The sequence below is a fragment of the Protopterus annectens genome, chromosome 6.part0, assembly GCF_019279795.1.
Source record: "Protopterus annectens isolate FY-2018-M chromosome 6.part0, PAN1.0, whole genome shotgun sequence".
Taxonomy (NCBI): domain Eukaryota; kingdom Metazoa; phylum Chordata; order Ceratodontiformes; family Protopteridae; genus Protopterus; species Protopterus annectens.
This window is the reverse complement of record NC_056737.1, coordinates 700,040,721-700,061,124: the sequence shown is the minus strand read 5'-3', so window position 1 is coordinate 700,061,124 and position 20,404 is coordinate 700,040,721. Positions and strand designations below refer to the sequence as shown.

At 38.7% G+C, this 20,404-nt stretch overlaps 1 protein-coding gene across 1 annotated transcript in view; it reads right to left on the bottom strand.

The window, feature by feature from the left end:
• The window catches only part of LOC122803879 (coiled-coil domain-containing protein 170-like), a 1,585,583-nt gene that overhangs the window by 30,534 nt on the left and 1,534,645 nt on the right, over positions 1-20,404 (bottom strand). Inside the window, exon 12 of the mRNA XM_044073560.1 lies at positions 813-1,037. Within this exon, the coding sequence (XP_043929495.1) occupies positions 813-1,037 (225 nt within the window). The remainder of the gene's footprint in view (positions 1-812; positions 1,038-20,404) is intronic.

Below are 20,404 nucleotides of genomic sequence, written 5' to 3'. Positions count from 1 at the left end.
AGCATGTCTTCCTGGATTTATGTTCAAGAGAAAAGGTATGCTGTATGACCACTGTATGTAAACCCAACCAGAAAGAAGTGATAAACAGGATTAAGGGACATTATGCTCTTCTAATGGAAACTATGGCAGCTTTAGCCATTTTTGGGCATATCCATATTGGTAAAGATAGAGATTATTAGCTGAAATCAGACTGGTGGAGAATATGGGCTGCAGAAAGTATGGTCATGGGCTTCATATCACTGTCTAACATAGAACTGAGCATCTGCTCTGGTACCATTTGATTATGTGAGAAGTAACATATTGATTTACTACTTATTAACTGTATTCAACCTGTAAGATGGAAATTGGCTAAAGAATGTGCTAGAATTTAATAGACTGTATGAAGTTGAATTGAATTATGAAGGTTATGAATTCTACACAAATGATAAGTCATTTGCCTTGCCTAATAAAGTATAGCAAAAATGTACTCAGTTTTGCTAGTGCATTTCCTTGGAGAGAAGAACAGGAGAATAGATTGTTAAAAATAATAATAAGTCTGCTTTACATTGTGAACAGTTATTATCTTCTGAGGACTGTTGCAAATTACAGTGTTAGTCCATGTACAAAAGACACAACTCACACCAAAATCATCATGCATTTCAAAAGTAATATTCATTTTTGCAAAGCCTTTGAAAATGTATATCCTACCAAAATGTGTGATATATTCAGGCAGTGTAAGTCAGAAAAAAATATATCAATGAAATCATGCAGCCTTTGCACAAAAACAGGCAGAGATGGCTTTATTTGCTTGCCTAATGATGTAAGAGTATTACCTGTTGTTCTCTTTTAGCTACTTCTTCAAGTGCCCTTTTCACTGTATGCAGCTCATTAGTGACTGCATCCATCATATGGTGGGCCTTTTCTTTCTCATCTTGTGTGTGATCTAACTCTGTTTTCAAGCTAACCACCCTTTTTGCTGCTTTGTCTTTGATCTTTTCCATTTTTTCCAAGGATTTCTGAAGTTCTTCCACATTTTTATTTTGTTCTGTTGTCTTAGCCTGTATGAGCACAAATGAATAAACACAATAATAATATATTTGCTGGTACTATAGTAAACATTTCACATAAATTTATTAAAGTGCAACATTTTGACTGAAGAAAACTTCCAAAAAAATGAAAGTTGAACCTATTTTATCTGAGACTGTCAGGCAATTTTACTACATAGAGATATGCTATATGCAACATAATTAATTATATAGACACTTCACAAAAACATTTTAAATGCAATAATTTCAGTCTAGCAATGAAAATGTAATAGTCAGTACTGTAGTAACTGGAAGGACAGCAAATATAACTCTTGTAAACTTTAAGCCCAGTGTATATTCTTTGCTCCAGCCTTGTGCCATGTCTAAAAACCATAGGGGCAGTGAAAAATAACTCCTGCTCTGACCTCTGCAGACTGCAGCACACAGTGATTGAAACTGTAGATTCATTTAGAGACCAGGGTTTTATGGGTAGATCTAGCTTTGACATTTTCTAATCATATCAACCAATTGGTTAATGATAGTTATAAAATTATAGGTTGTATAAAAAGATTTATGAAGTCTGGGAAATCAAAAATGATAAAATCATTGTTTGTTAGTTACATAAGACCCAAATTAGAGTAAAGAATAACAATATAGAAAACATATAAGAAAACAAGCATGAGAAAATTGGAAAGAGTACAACGGAAATTTACCAAGGGCATATATACAGTACATATGAAATTTTAAGTTATTATGAAAGATGAAAATATCTGAATTGTACAGTATCTTATACAAGTACAGATATTTAAAATGAGATGAAACTACCTCTGAGAATGTTTGGGGTTATCAAAAGTTGTAGAAATTCACCAGACAGGTTATATGGAAGTGAAAGGTGTAATATTAAGAGTTTCTAAAGGAATAGCCAATACTTGGACTAGACTACCAAATTACATCAAAGAAAACAATAGTTTTAAGTACTTTTAAGAACAACATGGAACTCATTATGGAAATAACTTTTTTGGTATATTGGCAGGGTAGAAGGCTTTATTGCCCATGCCAGAAATATTTGTTTGTATGTATGTATGAACCACTATTGTGCTAAGGGTAAGTAAAGCACCTTCAGGTTATACAGTGACTGAGACTTCCAGCATTTTTCTCATAGTGTCCATCATGCCTCTGGCACTACATCAGAACACCAGAAACAGCAAGGTGTCTTACCCCTTGCTGTGACCAGAGTTGTTTCAACCACTGTAACCACTATCCCACCCAAGTGTCTCCCTACCCATTTAGGTAGACTAACTATGAATGGATTCTTTTTCCTACCCTCTCATCAGTGCTGATAATGGATTTGTGAGCTTACCTCTACCCTGCTGATAGCAAGTTACTAGGCTAAAAGCCCAACTGCCTTTATCAGCCTAGCCATTCATGCTACAATTTTCCTAATTATCAATATCTATGGGCTAGAATGGCTTTGATATGCCTGTTACTTAGGGCATCTAAAAACTGCCCTGTTCATAAGGGCCACAGGAGATAAGCCAGGAGTGAATTTGTGATTTCTCATCCATTGGTCCAAATTGTGTTTGAACAGGCTTAGGGAAGAGCTCCATTTCATGTGAATGGGGAGTCTGTTCCAAAGAAAGGCAATCTCTGAGACACATACCTGTCCCTCCAACATGTTTTGTTATGTCACAGATGAGGTTTAGATTCTTACATCAGGTAATTCTAGTGTTGTTTGTTTTGCAAATGTGTAGCAGATCCAGCAGGGCTAAATTGGAGAATACCCTGACGATAAGGCATAAATCACACCTCAAGTAGTCTGTAGGAGACAGAGTACAGGGACAGGGCTTTGAGGCTGTCTGCATAGGATGTATTATTTATACCCTGTATTCTTCTAGTGAAGAACCTTTGTAGCTGTTCCAGCTGCACATACCTGGTCAGGTACATGCAGAATGGTGCACTAGGCTTGATTATTGGTATAATGAGGACTGAGTAGCATGGGACTATATTCTCCTTAGATCTGGATGCCATGCCCTTACTGCAGAAGGATTTTCTCACTACCATAGGAGCATGGTGATCAAAGTTCAGGTTACTGTCAACCTGAGTTCCTAAGTCCCTTACCACTGGGTCTTGGTGAGTGTTACAAACATTGTAATTTGCAAGGGAAGTCGTCTTCCCAAAGAGTATAACCACGCATTTTTCCATTGAGTTTTAGGCCATGGTTCTGGCACCAGTTATTTGTCTGTGTCAGAATTTCCTGGAGGATGTCTACATCCATGAGGGGATTCAACAATTACACCTAGCTTGCAGTCATCAGCAAATTTAGTCAGCCAAAGGTCCTCTACATTTGTCTTGACTTCAGAGAAGTATATTCCAAACAGAAAAGGTCTCAGTACAGTGCTCTGAGAGACACCACTAGTAAGAGGCCTCTTGTTGAAGGTCAAGGTAGGCAGTATGTAACATTTTGCCCTTGTCCATGGCTGTACTGACCTTCCCGAAGAAGTCTACCAAGTTTAGTAGGCATGACCTGACCTTGAAGAAACTGAACTGGGATGGGTTCAGTGTTCGAAGATTTCTTATGTCTTTTTTTTTATCAAGCCCACAATAATTCTTTCAATGGCTTTACATATGCAGTCTTTTAATTACCCATTTCTCTTCCTTTCTGTAATCAGACACACAGCATGTACCAGTCTCCTTTCCTGTTCTGCTCATATTCCTGGACCTTAAACATACACACTGATAGCGACTGGAGTCACTGCTTTTACTGTAGTGTTCTCATCATGACTGCAGTTGGCCTTTCCTTATGAGTGTGTCCGTGATCACAGAGTCCAACATCCCTTTCCCCGGAAAAGTGAGAGAGTGGTCAACTTCTCTGCAGCAATCAGAGAGACAGCAATAAGTTATGTTTAAATCATAGATGATGTAGTCCTGTTTACAATAGACATGGTCATACTTGCTTTGCTACACTGCACCAGATGTCAGGTAGTAAGCTATACAAATTCTAATAAGGCAGACAATTCAGTTTGTTTAATAATCACTGTTCAATCAGCTCAGGTCAGATGGCAGGCTTAATGTACTACAATACACTTCAAACTAATAGTACTTCACAGATTTCATTTACTTGCTCAGTCTCTCAAGTTTGCATTTTCTCTGAGTTTACTTACTTGTTGATAGAATCATATTTATTGTTGGTGGTCCAAGCTTAGTGCACCTTTGGACAGAGAAAGAAGTGAGCATTATATTGCCAGTCAATAATCACACTTTCTGCAAGATGCATTGAACTCAGAGTAAGAATAATTAAGTTCAGTTGGTCTTTACCTCCACATGGGGAGATCATTGGGTTTGCCCATACAAAATTGTGCTTTTTTTGCAATTACTCATAAACTGAAAAATCTCATGTGCATGCATTTAGAGAAGGTACTTAAGCTGTAATAGACAGTCTTGTGACCAGGCAAATGTGATGTGAGCTTTTTGTTAATTATACACAATGGATCCCTTTTCTATGGCATACTCCATTTCATATTCCCAGATAGCCTGCTAAGACTTCTGCTGCTGGACATGGCTAGCCATAGCAATAAGTGAACTTGGAGGCCACTTAAGGCACCATTTAGTGAAGACCACTTCTCTTTCACATATTATTAGATAAATAACCATGACAGCAACATTTCTTTTAAAAAATAAACTAAAAATGATACATGGTACCCCTGTTAAAGATTATGTATACCTGACCACTCATTGTGAGCCTTCTGTTCATCATCCATGATTAAGACAACAAATCTGATTACATTAGAGTAGTATTGTCATCTCAGAGCATTTGGTTTTCTGCTTGAATTCCTGGAAACATCCAAAAGATATGCCATAGGTGAACTGATGTTACACAAATTTGTTTTAAGTGTACAGTGTATGTGTCCGCACATTCATGTGTGTTTGTATGTCTGTGCATCTTTGTGGCCATGTTGTGATAGACGTGGCTTGTCGAGGTGGTGGTGGTGTGTGTGTGTGTGTGTGTGTGTGTGTGTGTGTGTGTGTGTGTGTGTGTGTGTGTGTGTGTCTGAAAAATAATATCACTTATTTTTATCTTTGTAAACACAATATTGATGGGTGCAAACATCTGTGAAGCACTAAAAAGAGCAGCTGACAAGTACATAAGTACTTATCTTTCAGAATCAAGGTATAAAAGTTATCAATAAATATCTATAACCTTTAAACTTCTGAAAGCCTGGTAACTCCCATGCAGTAGTAAATAATGCTTACGTTCATAGTTTAAAAACAGCTCTGCTCAGAAGCATGCACAGAAGGTTGCTATGGCTTGTGTAGGAGCTAGGTACACTGTGATTATTATTCTTTCAGTTAAGTTTTCTCACAATCAAACCTCAGAAGTGCACTCAGAAGGTTGCTATTGCTTGTATGAGGCTGGTGGCAATGTGGTCATTTCTTTAACTTTCCTCAGGATCATTGCACAGAAGGTCACTAGAGCTTGTCTACGGGCAGTGTACTCTCTATTAGCAACAATCTAGAATACATTACTGTGATTATTATTCTTGTCCTCACACTCACAGTCAAACATCAGATATGTATATATGTGGCTATCTTTTGGGGTATGGGTGAGTAGGCATGCTGCTTATATGTGTCTGACAGCAACACTAGGAAGTTTGTTATTGTGGTTATTTGTTTTTGTCCTAGTCTGACCTTAGAGAGCTAAATAAGTACTTATTGCTAAATGGTGACAAGCTGCATCCACCTGTTATTGGCCAGATTCCTCTGCTACACACTATCATTTGGGTTTACAATTGTTTGGTTTATTATCAGGAATTGGAACAGTTACTCAGTGTTCCTAATTAGGTAAGCTGGAGTGGTGGCAGGTTACTAAGTTGGACCAGGATAGAAGGTTGTAGTAATGCAAAATATTGCCAGCTATCCCTGGAAACCATATCTTGTAACTGTCCCTGATTTTTCCTCATATTTTTGCCCTGTATCTCATATAACATTTGATTTTCTGGGCAATCATTATGGATTATAGTCAGTCAATAATGCCAGGCAGAGTTTCGCACTTATTTTGAAAGTACATGTTGATACACAACCTTATGCTGTGACAACTTTTTTAGAGTAATAGTTTTAAAAATGTCCCTGATTATGGGTGTTTGTCCCACTATTATGTTTGGCTTTGTCCAGAATTCTTGATTAAAGAAGTGGAGGCATGCTGGAAATTAGTGTGTGTGTGTGTGTGTGTGTGTGTGTGTGTGTGTGTGTGTGTGTGTGTGTGTGTGTGTGTGTGTGTGTGTGTGTGTGTATGTGTGTGTGTGTGTGTGTGTGTGTGTGTGTGTATGCACTTGTATGCATGTGTATGTGCGTATGCATGAATGTAAGATTTTATGGTTATTTAAAGGACCATTTCCATGGACAAGTGAGCATGAGATGGCACTGAAACCCAGAGATAGTGCTGATAAAAGCTAGGTCAAAGTCTTGCCTCAGTAGGGTATTCAGTATGAGGCCTATTCATATGTGTGAATGATGTACATCCACTTTCAGGGCAAAACGGCATATCTCCTGCATGTTCTTGATGATAAGCTGCCATACCTCTCAACTGTCCAGATTTTCACAGAATGTCCAGATTTTTGGCTCATGTTTTTGGTCTGTTCCTCATAAAATTTGTGATTTTCTGGCAAATCACTGGGATGATCTGAGGACCTAAGTCACTACATAATCACATACATTTGAGTTTCAGACTTTAAATCCTTCAGAAAATTATGTTAAAAAATCCCGATACTCTAGCTACTTTCTAAGTTTATAAGAGCAATATTTAAAATATGTTCCTATTTTTGGGCCTTTGTCCCCCCCATTTTGTCGGGCTTTGTCCATATTTTTGCACTAAGAGGTTGAGAGGTATGCAAGATGTACTTATTGAGTTGTACAGTAATTTACATTTGCATGCCTTCTTATACTTTAATCTGTTTCACACCCGTTGTGTAATTCTAGAGACCATATCCTTGGTAGCCTGGGGTTTGGGGAATCCAAACTGAAGAGATTATAAAATATCTTCTGTGCCTGTGAAATCTCCCTTCCTTCCCATTTAAAGAACACATCATCTTAGTAATTATATATGAAAATGAAATATCAACAGGTGAGTCAAAAGATATCTTCCTATGACACAGATATGTATGGGATAGGAGAAGAGAGTTGTGAAGCATAATCTTACAGACACACACACACACACACACACACACACACACACACACACACACACACACACACACACACACAAACAGAAACACACACACACACACACACACACACACACACACACACACACACACACACACACACACACACACACACACACACACACACATATATTTAGAGCATTCTTCCTTGGTATCAGAATGCACCTCTTTTTCAAAGGATGGGTGGGAAAATTTCCTCTTGAAATGAGAAGCTACTGGAGTCAAAGATTGAAGAGACTGGAAAGCCTGAAGAGACCATAGGTAAAATTATACAATTTTTCTTATGAACCCTTTAAACTGTTTAGAGTTGGGGAGTTAGTCCTTTATGTCTTTTTTTTGGGGGGGGGGTCCACAAGCCAAACAGTCTTGAATGACTCAGACATCTGGGCCACCATGACAAAACCTGAGGCATTGCATCCTCTCTTTCAGTCAGAACAAAGTGGTGGTCTCCCTTCTAGGTTGATGCCTGATGTCTGGTCTTACTGGATGTGCTGGAATCCTGACCCTTAGCAATTTCCCATGGGGCACCACCAGAGGGATCAAGAAGAATAGATTTTCAGCCCTAAGTCTCTGAGACAGCCACACTGAGTATTTTCATCCCAGATTGGATTAAAAAGGTGAATGACTGCATTCCTTCTAAACCCTCTTTAGCTGTTTTTCTTTTCTTCCTTGACTGAAGGGGAATATCCGATGAAGGCAAATTGTTAGCCATGGCCTTTAGATGCTAGTTCCCTAAGAAAAGCCTAGGGCTATTATTACTGGAGTGAAGGGCAAACAAATGCATATCGTGACTTTCTCCAAGACACAGAAAACAGGCTGTGTAGGAGTCCTTGTACGGCATCTACTAAATACATATGTATTTCCCTTTTAAGATGGATATAAGGCTTAATTACATTAAACATTTCCATGAAAAAAGAATGGAAGGTCCCCATTGGGGTACTTGTCTGCCCACAAAGCTTTAGTCGCATGCTAGCCTCCAACACTGAAGATACTGAACAGGCAAAATGCCTGACATAATTCTCAATGGGAAGAAAGTTCTGAAATTTGACAGCCATATGGTCTACTTATACCAGCATGTCCTTGTGCTTTAGTGGACATACAGTGAACAAGGAAGGTACCCAACAGTGTTAGTATATTGGCCAGATGTCCAATATCCTTGGCAGGATACAATCCATACTGATTTATGCTACTGTAACAGTGTTCTAACAATGCATATCACACTGTCTTTTATCAGCTTGTTTATTAGTATGGTTGGACTTCTTAATGTGTGTCTGTTTCTTGCATTTACCACTTTATATGAAGGACATTTAAAGTTAGTCTTTAACATAGTTCATGTAAAAGTGCCAGTGCATATGTATAGCTTGTTTTAACCACTTCCTGTGGATTTCCCTAATGCATATCTGCATAAACCTCTCAATAAGTCTTTATCTCTTTTCTATGTTTGATTTCCAACTATTTGTCAAAATCTGCTAATTGCAATTTTGTCCTCTGAATACAGGTTCAATATCTGGTCTTAGAAAATTCCAGTTTCTGAAAACATTTAGTCTTTTAGTCTATTACAGGAAATATTCTTCTTGCAGATGTAGAAGCAACTGTTCTACTACCAAATTTCATGGCTGTTCAGCATTTTGAATATCTTTCAAGATTCTGCCTAGAAATTATATTTTCAGGCAACATTTCCAACATCATATGATGAATTTCGGCAATTTTGCTAAAACACAGACTGCTCTAGTCCCATTCACCACAGTGATGCTGTATTAGATGCATTACTTGTGCAGTGAGCAAACTTCATCAGAGAATGAAAAACTTTTAAGTCATATACCTCTCATCCAAAGTCTTGTGATCAAGATACAATCATTAAAGTGAGAAAGGAAGTCACTACTCCATTTCTTCTCATAAGAACCATATCAGATTTGAACATGTAGCTTTTTTCATTCTTTCATCTTTGTACATCCTCTTTATATTCTCTCCAAGGCTGTGGTGGAATAAGAGATTATCCCAACCAACAGATGCAAGAGAGAGAAGCAGTCCTGAAAGGAATACCACTGGATCACAACATAGACGCATACACCCATGCACGTACACACACACACACACACACACACACACACACACACACACACATTTATGGAATTCCCAATTCACTACTTAGCATACTTTTGGGATAAAGGGGGTAACCAAAGTCTCCAGCAAAACCCAGGTAGACACAAGAAGGGCATGCAGATTCTAATACAGAAGGCACCCCATGTGAGGTGAGGACAAAAGTTGAAAAACAAGCTCTCTAAAGTAGCAAGAGTAATTGCTGCACCACTCTACTATTCATATACAGTTTCAGTGAAAATTAAAGCTTAATTTGTTATTTTATAGTACTCAGTGCAGCCAAAGCACCATGTTAAATCAGATTTGCACTGTGCTTGATGTGGTACACTTCTTCAGAGAAGTACTACACATTAGTTAAGTGTTAGCAAAAACAAAGAAACCAAAAAATAATAACATTGAGACTTTTTTAACATTCCATTCTTTTGATTGGCACTTCACCAACCGGAACTGAAGAATTCAGCATCTCTCAGAGGAACCTTTAATAATATATACCTAATAACTACAATTGAGATGTTTGACACCCTTTTATTATATATTATTAAATCTAAGAAAGTGGGTAACAGCCTGCCATGCCCATTAAGTTAACAAACTAACTCTTTCTATCCTGGGGTATATTATGTATAATTTTTCTTTATTTATTTGCATTTGTTTACCAGGATAGTCAGTCCACTGGGCCATTAAGAGCCCATTTTTAGTGAAGGCCTGGGGAGAAAAGCTCCACAATAAGATATACATAGAGGTGAATACATATAATGTGAATACATTTCAAAGTATATACAACTAGTTAACAATTAATTGATTAGTGATAAAACAGAAATTGAAAATAGAGAACAATTAATTTAAAGAGGTTAACATTACATAAATCTTTCTGGCACTAGAATAGTGAGGTTTTATAGTTTTATAGTTTATAGTCTATAGTTTTATAGTTTATATTGTTATAGTTATATATTTTTTTCTTATGAATGCAGGAATAATGACCTCACTTTTGAAGACCGAAGTTATGATAACCTGAAACAGACCTACAGCATGCGGTACTTACGCAAACATTTTATACCTCTGCTACACATTCAGGGTATATCGTATAACTTAATTGTGTTGCTTATACACTACAGCTGCAGTGCATAAATATGAAAATATTTCTGCAATAAAAATTAAATGATGTGTGTTACTTTATACATATAACTAAGTCACATCATCTGTTCTGTAGATGGAACTCCCATGATAATTTACATGGCACTATTGTTTTTTTTTTTTTTTGCAAAAAAAACATTCCACAGTTGTTGTTGTGCCTTTCGGCTTTTCCTGGTTAGGGGTCACCACAGCGGAACTCTGGTCCGCTAATAATTGGCAGTTGATTTTTATGTGCCAAGTTGCCGGCCCTAACGCACAACCTTCAATGAAGGTACGCCCATTCACACATGTCTCCACAGAAGACGCTCTGGCAGAGAATCGAACTATGCACCATGAGGGACTGAAAAAGCTTTGGAAACCTGGTCAGACAAGCTGATCGGAAGAAGGGTAAACACACTAGTAGAATACTACAACATTGAAATAGAATGACATTAGCCTATCCAATCAGAATAAATACGACCAAGTACTGTAATAGTTTTATACCTACCTTCCCCAAAAATTGCATTATAGAACCATATACTTGCCCCTGTAAATAAAGTAACATCTGGCTTAAAAGTAGAAAAAAATTAACTGATTAAGCAGCTGAAATTCTTTAAAACTATGGAGCTCTAGCAGCTCTCTACTTATAATGTACAAATGTGACCAGGGGAAGGTAGGTATAAAACTATTACAGTACTTGGTCGTATTTATTCTGATTGGATAGGCTAATGTCTTTCTATTTCAATGTTGCAGTATTCTACTAGTGTGTTTACCCTTCTTCCGATCAGCTTGGCCGGCCAGGTTTCCAAAGCTTTTTCAGTCCCTCATGGTGCATAGGACGTTTGACGTGGAGGCAGGTACACGGGCCATAAAGGTGATGTCTGCACACAACAGCCATTAAAACTTTTCAGCCGCCAGCTGTTCTTGCTACTCGTGGATGTCTGATCATAATGAGAAATCAAAATATTTTCTAAAGTGGATATGATTTTACATTTTAATTACCACAGAAATTACATTATCATACTAGTTTCCTATCTGTATAGCACATCTTCCATCTTCTTAACACCAAAACATCACATGCTGTAAAATAACATTTATGTTGTACTATATCACACAATACCACCTTACCAGATACTAAACAGTATGGAAATATGACATTAGGGCAATGGCTGTATAAGAGATAACCGATGTTGACTTACATTAATACTGTAACACATATTTCCTGTTTCTCATAACATAATTACCATACTATTACACTTATTCTGTGTAAATGTGCTCTTCCTCAGTATTACTACACAGCAATGGCATCAGCTATCTACAGCAGTATAACACCATTGCTGTAACTAGCATAAAACAATACACGGAATTTGAAAAAAAAGTAAAAAAAAAAACACAAGTCACTCCCTAATGACATTTTCTCTTACTTCTGTTTATAAGAAATATAATAACATCAACAAGTGAAAATGTTGCAAGATAGTGGTGGCTCTGTATTTTTTATTAAATTATATGATAAGTTCCTTGCAATTTATTATGTGCGTTCGAGTAAACACATTATATTACAGTGATGCATGATGGTATTACCACTTAAACTGCAATGTTACTTGACTTCTGTAGATAGTATTAGTCCAAAGTAAAAATGAATGGCTATCAATATGACAAAAAATAAACTATGTCATTTCTGATCTAAATGACATTTCCTGCACCATCCTATGAGTTTTGGCAATGAGAGTAGGGACATTTACTAAACACTGCATATGAGTTAGCATACACTTCCTATCCCTTGAGTGAAGAAAGCCAATGCAAATGCCAAGTTAATGTTCTGAGGGAAATTTATTTTGAAGACAAAAACAGCTTCTGGATCAGTGAGGTAAAAATCTATGAACTTATAAAATCTGGCAAATGAAACACTAAATAATCAGAAAATCAGAACTAAAAGCACATATGTACTACATACACACATTTGTTTGTGTGTGTGTAAGTCTGTATACAACCACAACAAGCTACCAAGAAAACCCAAAGAAAAAATTGGACTCCTATACTGTAACAAACACTTTTTAACTATCAATGCTAAAAAACATATCTCCTGCATTCACTATGATACTCCTCTCCCATTCACTCCAACCTTAAGCAATCTCTACTAACAAAAATAGAACACTGCTATAACAAGACAGCTAAATTTACCAGTAGTCCATCAGCAGAATCCCACCACTATCTAGCCTTACAGCAGTTAGACTGGCAAGAACTTTTGTCTTCTCTATCACTTATTTAGCAGCTGCTCATAAAAAAAATCTACAAATCACAAAACTGACCTGTACTGCGAGCCTTAGAGGAACCTTACATTCTTACACCAAAGTTTCTTTCTGCTCTTAAAGCAGCATTTTGAGTTAAAGTGATAGCAATGCTTCTCTGACTAATACATCAAAAGTTCTTGTGTTCTTAAAGAAGCACTTTTATTGTACCTTATATTTGCAATAGAATTTCTATTTGCACACTTTACACACACATACACAGCTTGGATGCTTTCTTTGGTGAGATTTACCATGCTGTGCTACAGCTAACCCCAACCCAGCTTTAAACAATCAGGTTCATGCCCATTGGATTGTAAGCTATCCATATTGTGGTGGGATGATCCAAGCCAAGCCAATATATATTATACTTTAAATTGGCTGTAGTCAGTTTAGTGCAGTTCTTGCCTTCTCCAGTCTTTCAGGCATTTAGTCACTCCCATGCATTTGGGTAATCGTGTAAAACTCTTAAATGCTGTGCAGCCTCTTAAAATCAGCATAAACCCCGATTGCTTCAATGGGTATTTGTGCTAACACTATGAAGCTGTTGTACTCACCTTTTGATTCCTCTGTTATCCTTATTTTAAACCACTTCTTTACTGTTACTGTGAAACCTTCCTTTATAGCTCTGGCAGTATGTAAGGTTTCAAAATAACTTTTTTCCTGGAATGGTTTGAATATGGTGTTGGACCAGGATTATTCTGCGAAGCAGCTCTGAAAACAAATACGCACTCATTAACAGAAACTTAGTTCTTGTTTCTCTTGCTTAGGTGGTATATCATCCACCTAAACTACTGACACAGATTTCAGTTTTCATTCTTCACTAGACTTGCTAGTCTCTGTTGCTAAACTGAATACATAGATATGTGTTTCCTTCAAGTTGGCATGATATATCTGCTCTGGTCTTCTCTTACCAGTCTGCCAAACTCTGTTATTTATCTCATTTGTTTTTTGTTTATTTTATTTCAAAAGGACCCTGCCATTTAACCAAAAATGTGTTTCCTGTTGAAGGGACCACAGTAACACAGTCACCAGCTTCACGTGTCCTAGTCCTTGCATTTCTGTTATACACCCCTTCTTATGTAGCTTGGGCTTTTCCATGTGTTCTCATACTGCTGGCTTTGTCACCTTCTTGAATGCTGATACAGCATTTTATGACACTTTTAAATGGAGTTTTCTCTTCTTCACATGGGTTTACTGCAATATCTAGCAGTGCCTCAGAGTGCCTTCCATATAATAACTCTCTCAATATTTTTTTCAACATGGAGTTTAACATTTAATTAAAATAGTCCACTAATCCATCTGTCTGATGATGGTGCTCTGAAGTTTTTAACTGTTGATCTAAAAGCATTAGCATAATTTGTCCATTAGTTTGGAACTAAATAAGAGACCCCTGGTCTGTAAGTATTTCCTTAAATATCACTATACTCTGAAAAATAATAAGAGTATCTCCATAGCTGTTGCTTTAGCATTAGTCTTACATAGAGGGTTAACTTTAGATCACTAAGTTGCATAGCCCCAAGTAACTAAAATATACTGAAACTCATTAGTGGAATTGACAAATGGCCAGCAAAGGCCAGAACAAAATGGTAAAAAGTGTCTATGATAGTCACTGGAGCAAATATTTTTATAACCTGGGCATGGGGCTGTCTTATGGCATTCATATTATCCAGTATAGAAGATGCCTACATTATTCATTATAGTTGGAGAGTAAAATTCTGTTAGAAACCTTGCTTTAATCTTATCCATTCCAAGGTGACAGCCTAATTGATGGCTATATGCAAATCTAATTATCAGATTTCTGAAAGATTTTGGTAACAACAGCTGGTGTACTTCTTGCTCTCTATCATTATTTACTCTGCACAATACAACACTTTGCAACTCAAAGTATAGATAAGAAGCAGAAACATGTTGGCCCATTTCTTCCCCTTCATCTCTGGCAATATTTCCTTTGTGTTGCTCAAGGGGTCATCTTTTTTAAAATTATGCAAGCTTACCTCAAGATCAGCTGGAGTTTCTTCAGGGTCAGAATGTTATGGGTGCTATGAATTAGAAGGTTCTGCCTCCCATCCTGCAATGCAGGCACTGGGATGTCAGTTTATCTCTCTTCTCCTAGAAAAGGCAACTCTTGCCAATATTCTTTAGTATCCATTGAAATTTTTACCTAGAACTCTTTTCCTTTTGCATAGAGCGGTTCTATTTTGGCTAAACTGGACTATCATTAGGGCTCAGGCCAAGGCGGTCTTGTCTCCTAGTATACACTAGCTTCTCATTTTATCTTCTTTACCTCTGTCTCAGGGCAAATAAACACAGCCTCCCCCCACTTTCCTTTTCTTTGAGTTACGTCCCCTCTAAAAATGGTACTTTAGAACATATTTTTTCAGTTTTACCTTTTCCTTCTTTAGAGATACTTGCTGCCTACAGACTTCATTGATCTGAATTTTTTTTTTGTCTTGGACAGGCAGAAGTGGGTTTGGAACCTTGTCCAGCTACTCTTTCTTCTTGTTTAAACTGAATAAATCTTTCTTATCGTAAGTGTCTACTCAGCATTCAAATGTTGCTGAGATTTCTCTGTTCTGAGGCTTTCTGTTCTTGCATGACTAAAGGTTTAGAATTCTGCTCAGGTTATGCATTTTCTGCGTTTTATAACTTCATTTCCTTGGAAAATACCCACTCAGTGAGTGACACCTTTCCTTCTGTTCTGTTAGCTGTGTCTACCTTCTGCTTTGCAATATTTTTAGGCTGCAGTGAAACCTTTGCCCTGTACTCTGCTATACTTTCATGATGTTAATATTTTACTGTATATGTCAATTCTTTCTACTAATACTGTTCTTATAGGCTGCTCTGTCATAGGTGTCCACTGACATATCACTTTAAATGGTGCAGGTTCTTCATTCTGTTTCCTTGGACCAATGTGCTGAGCTTTCTAACACTACACCCTGATATTTTTTGAATTCATACACTTTAATGAATTTGTGTGGTGGTTAGTCGCAACCCCCCCCTCCGCTTCCAAGTTAGGCAGAGGTATGTATGTCTTTAGGTTTATTCACTTACTAAACAGTTTCCCTTCCCACACTGATATGGAGGTTTATAAAAAAAAGTTCTTGGGCAGGATTCACGAAGCCTCCGTGTAAGAGATACAAGGCTTCGTCAGCATGTCATGCATATGCATGAGGGCATGCTGAATCACTCTTAAGGCTAACACGGTCCGTGGAAGACAGTAGGGGGCGTGTCCGTAGGCCGAGCCCTGCAAGCAGACACGCCCCCAGAAGAGTAAAAGTGCCCAAAGTAAACACCCACGACAGAGGCCATGGAAATGTGAATAAACACAACACAACACATGCCTCCACAGACTATGAACATAAAATATATAAATGAACATGTTATATATATTTTTTTAAATCGTAAAGATGTTTGCCCGTTAGTGTGCTCGTTTGCGTGGGCGTGCCCGTAGCTTAGCCACAGTTAGCAGTCAGTGGAAAAGCATATAAGAGCTAAATATGCAAAGTTAGCCAAGAAGCAATAGCGTAGCAGTAGAGACGTCGGCTGAAGAGCAGGCAGTCATGGTTTGAACCCCCACAACATCAACTTTTATTTTTAGTAAAATAAGCACGAAACAAGTCCCTGACAAATATGTACACATATAAAATTATATTTTATGTAAAATGTAATGAAATAGGCCATTTATTTTGAAGAAATGTGAGATAACAAAATAATAAAAAATGCCAGATGTGCCTATAGCTGAGCTACAGTTTAACAAGGTGAGTGCATCTGCCCGTAGGTGAGCAGTGGTTTAACAGGTGTAAAATGAGTGCCCATAGGTGAGCAGTGGTTTAACATGCTGAAACTGTGTGCCCCTAGCTGAGCTGAGCATAATATGCGTGCTAACAGCCAAATGAAGTGTAAACTAGCATACCATGTTTGCGCGGAGCTGCGCACCACCAACAAGCTAACCGACGGGCAACGTTGAGCAAGCTGTATCAAAACTGCCTTTACACAGACACACCCCCTAGCCTATCTAGACAGTCATAAAATATAAAAAGCAGTGGCCAGGTTCGAAACCAGGATAACATGCACCATAGTCAAGGTCCTGAACCACTAAGCCATGACAGCTGTACCTAGAAATGCAGTAATAGCAAATATATAGGAATGAATACAAAGTGGAGCATGACAAAGCAGGTTTTGTGAAGTTGATACAATTCCAAAATGGCCAATCACAGATAAGTGCGGGAAAAAAGGCATATATAAGCCCTATAAGCGGGAATACACAGCATAAACTATTGTAGAACTAACTTGCAGCCAGAATGTCAGGAGTAGGTGAGGGTAGTTGCTTTCGAGCACAGAGGTGGGGCATTGAGGAGTCCAGATACATGGTCTGGCTCCTAGTCCACAATCATGAGGCCCAACTCATGCAGGGCCAGGTCCTGTGGGGAGCATATTGGGTTGAGCCGTGGGACCGGTTGGCTCATGATCTCACCAGTGCCACAGGGATTCCAAGGACTGGTGAGCAGGTCCGTCACCACCATGCGGACCTGAAGAGACATAAGCAGGACCAATTGAACCTTTGGATCCAGGAGGCCCGGCAAATGCCCAACGCCCCACTACTGAGTAAGTTACATTTAATTATGTATGTAAGAAATTAAACTAGCTGATATTATGGAGATGTGTATTCCAATATTACTTCATTTATATTACAGCTGCAGGTGTCCGTTCTGCGAACCGCAGAGCCTATGGTGATAGGCTGGTGTGGTTGCGCCACCAGGCAGGTCAGTAATCCACTCCCAGTAACTGTAAAGAAATATAAAAGTATGACAGTTAGCAAAAGAGTGCAGTGTAGTCACTAAGCAATAAAATGTGCAAGTAACAGTGTAAGAGTGTATTGCTTGATTACAAAAGTGTGTTGCAGTCTGTAATCCAAACAGAAAAATGAAAATGTCTGAAATAAAGTCTGAAATAAAGATGCCCCACCTGTAATATAATAGTACACAACCTGCAGATGGCTGAAAAGTACAGCTGCAGAAGATGAGCAAATCACATGTGTGAAATATATCCCTGTTGAAATACTGAAACATGACAGAAGTGAGACTGCTGGAAAGGATTGTAATAACTACAGGTAAAACATGTCAATAAAGCCTAGAAGTAAGTATCATCCGTAATAGTAAAATGAAAAGAAGTGAGAGAGTGTGAGAAAGAGTTATGAATCCACCAATAAAGTAGTAATAACCCCTGAATAAAGTATACTGCAGTCAGTACAGAATGAAATGAATGTGACAAGTAGAACCAAACTGCGAAATGTGTTCAAAGTGTTGCTGCAGCTGGAATGTGTATCTCAAAATCTGGATATGTTGCTCTCAGTCTGCAATATGCAGATAGTATGATTGTCTGAAATACCAAACATCCACAGTTGTCTATAGCTATATAAAGCAAATGTAGCAGGATGATGTAGCTGAACAAAGCCAGATATGAACGTGTATGAAGAACAGTAAAATGTATATTGATGTAGCAGTAACAGTCCTATCACCAAATTGAAGTAGTTATCATACAGGAAACTGTAGTTAGAACAGTAGTGTGTATATATCTGCAGCTATTAGAAATGTATAGCATACGTATTGGTATTCAAAGGTGTTAATATTATTTTCTTCTCTCCACCCTATAACCACATATAATCCATTCCACGTGAAATTGGTATGTGCAATCACATTTAACACCCCTGGACATTTGTCCTGTTGGGTCATAAATATTTGCATGTACGTTGATGCATCTGCCCTGTTCATTCATCCAAACCTGATGGCCTTTTGCCATCAATCAACCCTGCATGTTGTTGGACTGTGTATTGCTGTTCAAATTATGCATGTGTTATGCTCGCTGTTCAATGGTGTGAATATCTGGGTGTTTGGTTAATGGGAATACTAATGCATGCTGTTACAACTAATTGCGAATGGTATTGTATGTTACTAACCCAAACTGTCATGACATAATGCAAAACATAGGACGACAGGGAAGGCGGGTTCCAGCGGACCCACCTCTCCCACCTCAGCTGGCGAGTGCACCTGGCACTAGTGCCCAGTCTGGACCCTCCTCCGGTGGCCCTGTGCCACCTGCGGGTGGAAGCGCTGCAGGGGATGGGGCCTGTCCCCTCTCTGCAAGTGTGACCGGAGGAGAACCACCACTCACCCTCCGTAGCGTCCGGACTGTGGTGCGTAGGGAGATCCGGGACTCTGTGCTTGGGCCCCTATGCCAGCTTGAGGCACAGGTGGCACAACTTACGGGCATGCCTGTTGCCCGGCCTACACAGCCCCCAGCAGAGACCCGTCCTGGGCAGTGAAGGAACAATGGCAACTGCCCATGGGTGGGGATATCAGTTCCACTGTTGCCATCTGTGGGATCATGGGCTCTGGATATCCAAACATCCGTCCCCGTAAATTGTGTAACCCCCCCACACGTGTCATACACCGCCCCTGTATGCGTCTTGTTTGTCTTGTCTGTTGACCTATCCAACCTACCTCCCCAGCTATACCGACTTCCTTCACCTGACATACCACTCTCACCTGAAAAAAAAAAAAGGGCACTCTGTACCCACAAAAAAATTACGCCCCATACATAGCTGCCCATTCTGCACACATGTCTGCTGGACATGGAAACTATCAATTACAATTGGCTGTACAACAAGTATTATTGTTGTCCTGACACCTCTCTCAGGGGTGGAAGGTTTCAAATGTCACACCAAATTACATACATATGCACAGCTGTTGCTGATGAAGAAATGGGCAGCTATGGGCCTTACCTACATCCCTCCTGCAAAACCCAAGCTTGTTACCCTACTGTCTTACCCTCTTTGTGACCCCTTTTTCACCACTTTCCTGTCTCCCCATTTTCATTTCTTTCAAAGAAAATAGCACGGGTGTGCGCCAGAGTAAGCACTGTTAAGCGGTTGTAAGCGGGTGTGCGTGGAGCTGAACGCCAGTGCGCATGCAGGAGCACTGCGCAAACCAGCGCTAACCCAGTTACAACTGCTTAAAAGTGCCTTAGTCACTCTGATTGACAGGTCCTGTAGTCAGTTCAAAAGCAAAATAAAATCCCACTGTCAGTCCTGCACCCAGGACCTTGGAAAAAGTAGTCTGCATGACCTACCACTAAGCCATGACTGTTATACAAGAACATTGTGCTAAAATAAATATATCATGTAATAGTAGGAATGAATGTAAAGGGAATATAGGATGTGTAGTACACAAAGCATATCATTTATACTTACTGTCAAAACTAGTGGATTTCCATAATAGTAGTGTGTGAACAGAAACAGCCATGCTAGTTGGTAGCTAGTAGGTAATAATGTCAGTTAATGTACATATATAAATGTATGTATATTTACATATATATATATATATATATATATATATATATATATATATATATAGTTGTAGGTGTCAGTGTGCATACACACTTACTACAGGAAACAGGAGAGAGGAATGGAGAAATGTGAATCTACAACACAGCCTGAATCATGAGAGAGATACTAACATTTACACTCACAGAACAGTGTCCACAGCATACCAGCATGGTCCCCCCCTTACAATCTGAAAGGGCAACGCCTATCTCACATACCCTTTTATAGCACTGTCCTGAAATCACAGTGAGAACTGCAATCAGTACACAACTGGCTGCATGCAATTAGCAAATGCTGGCTTAC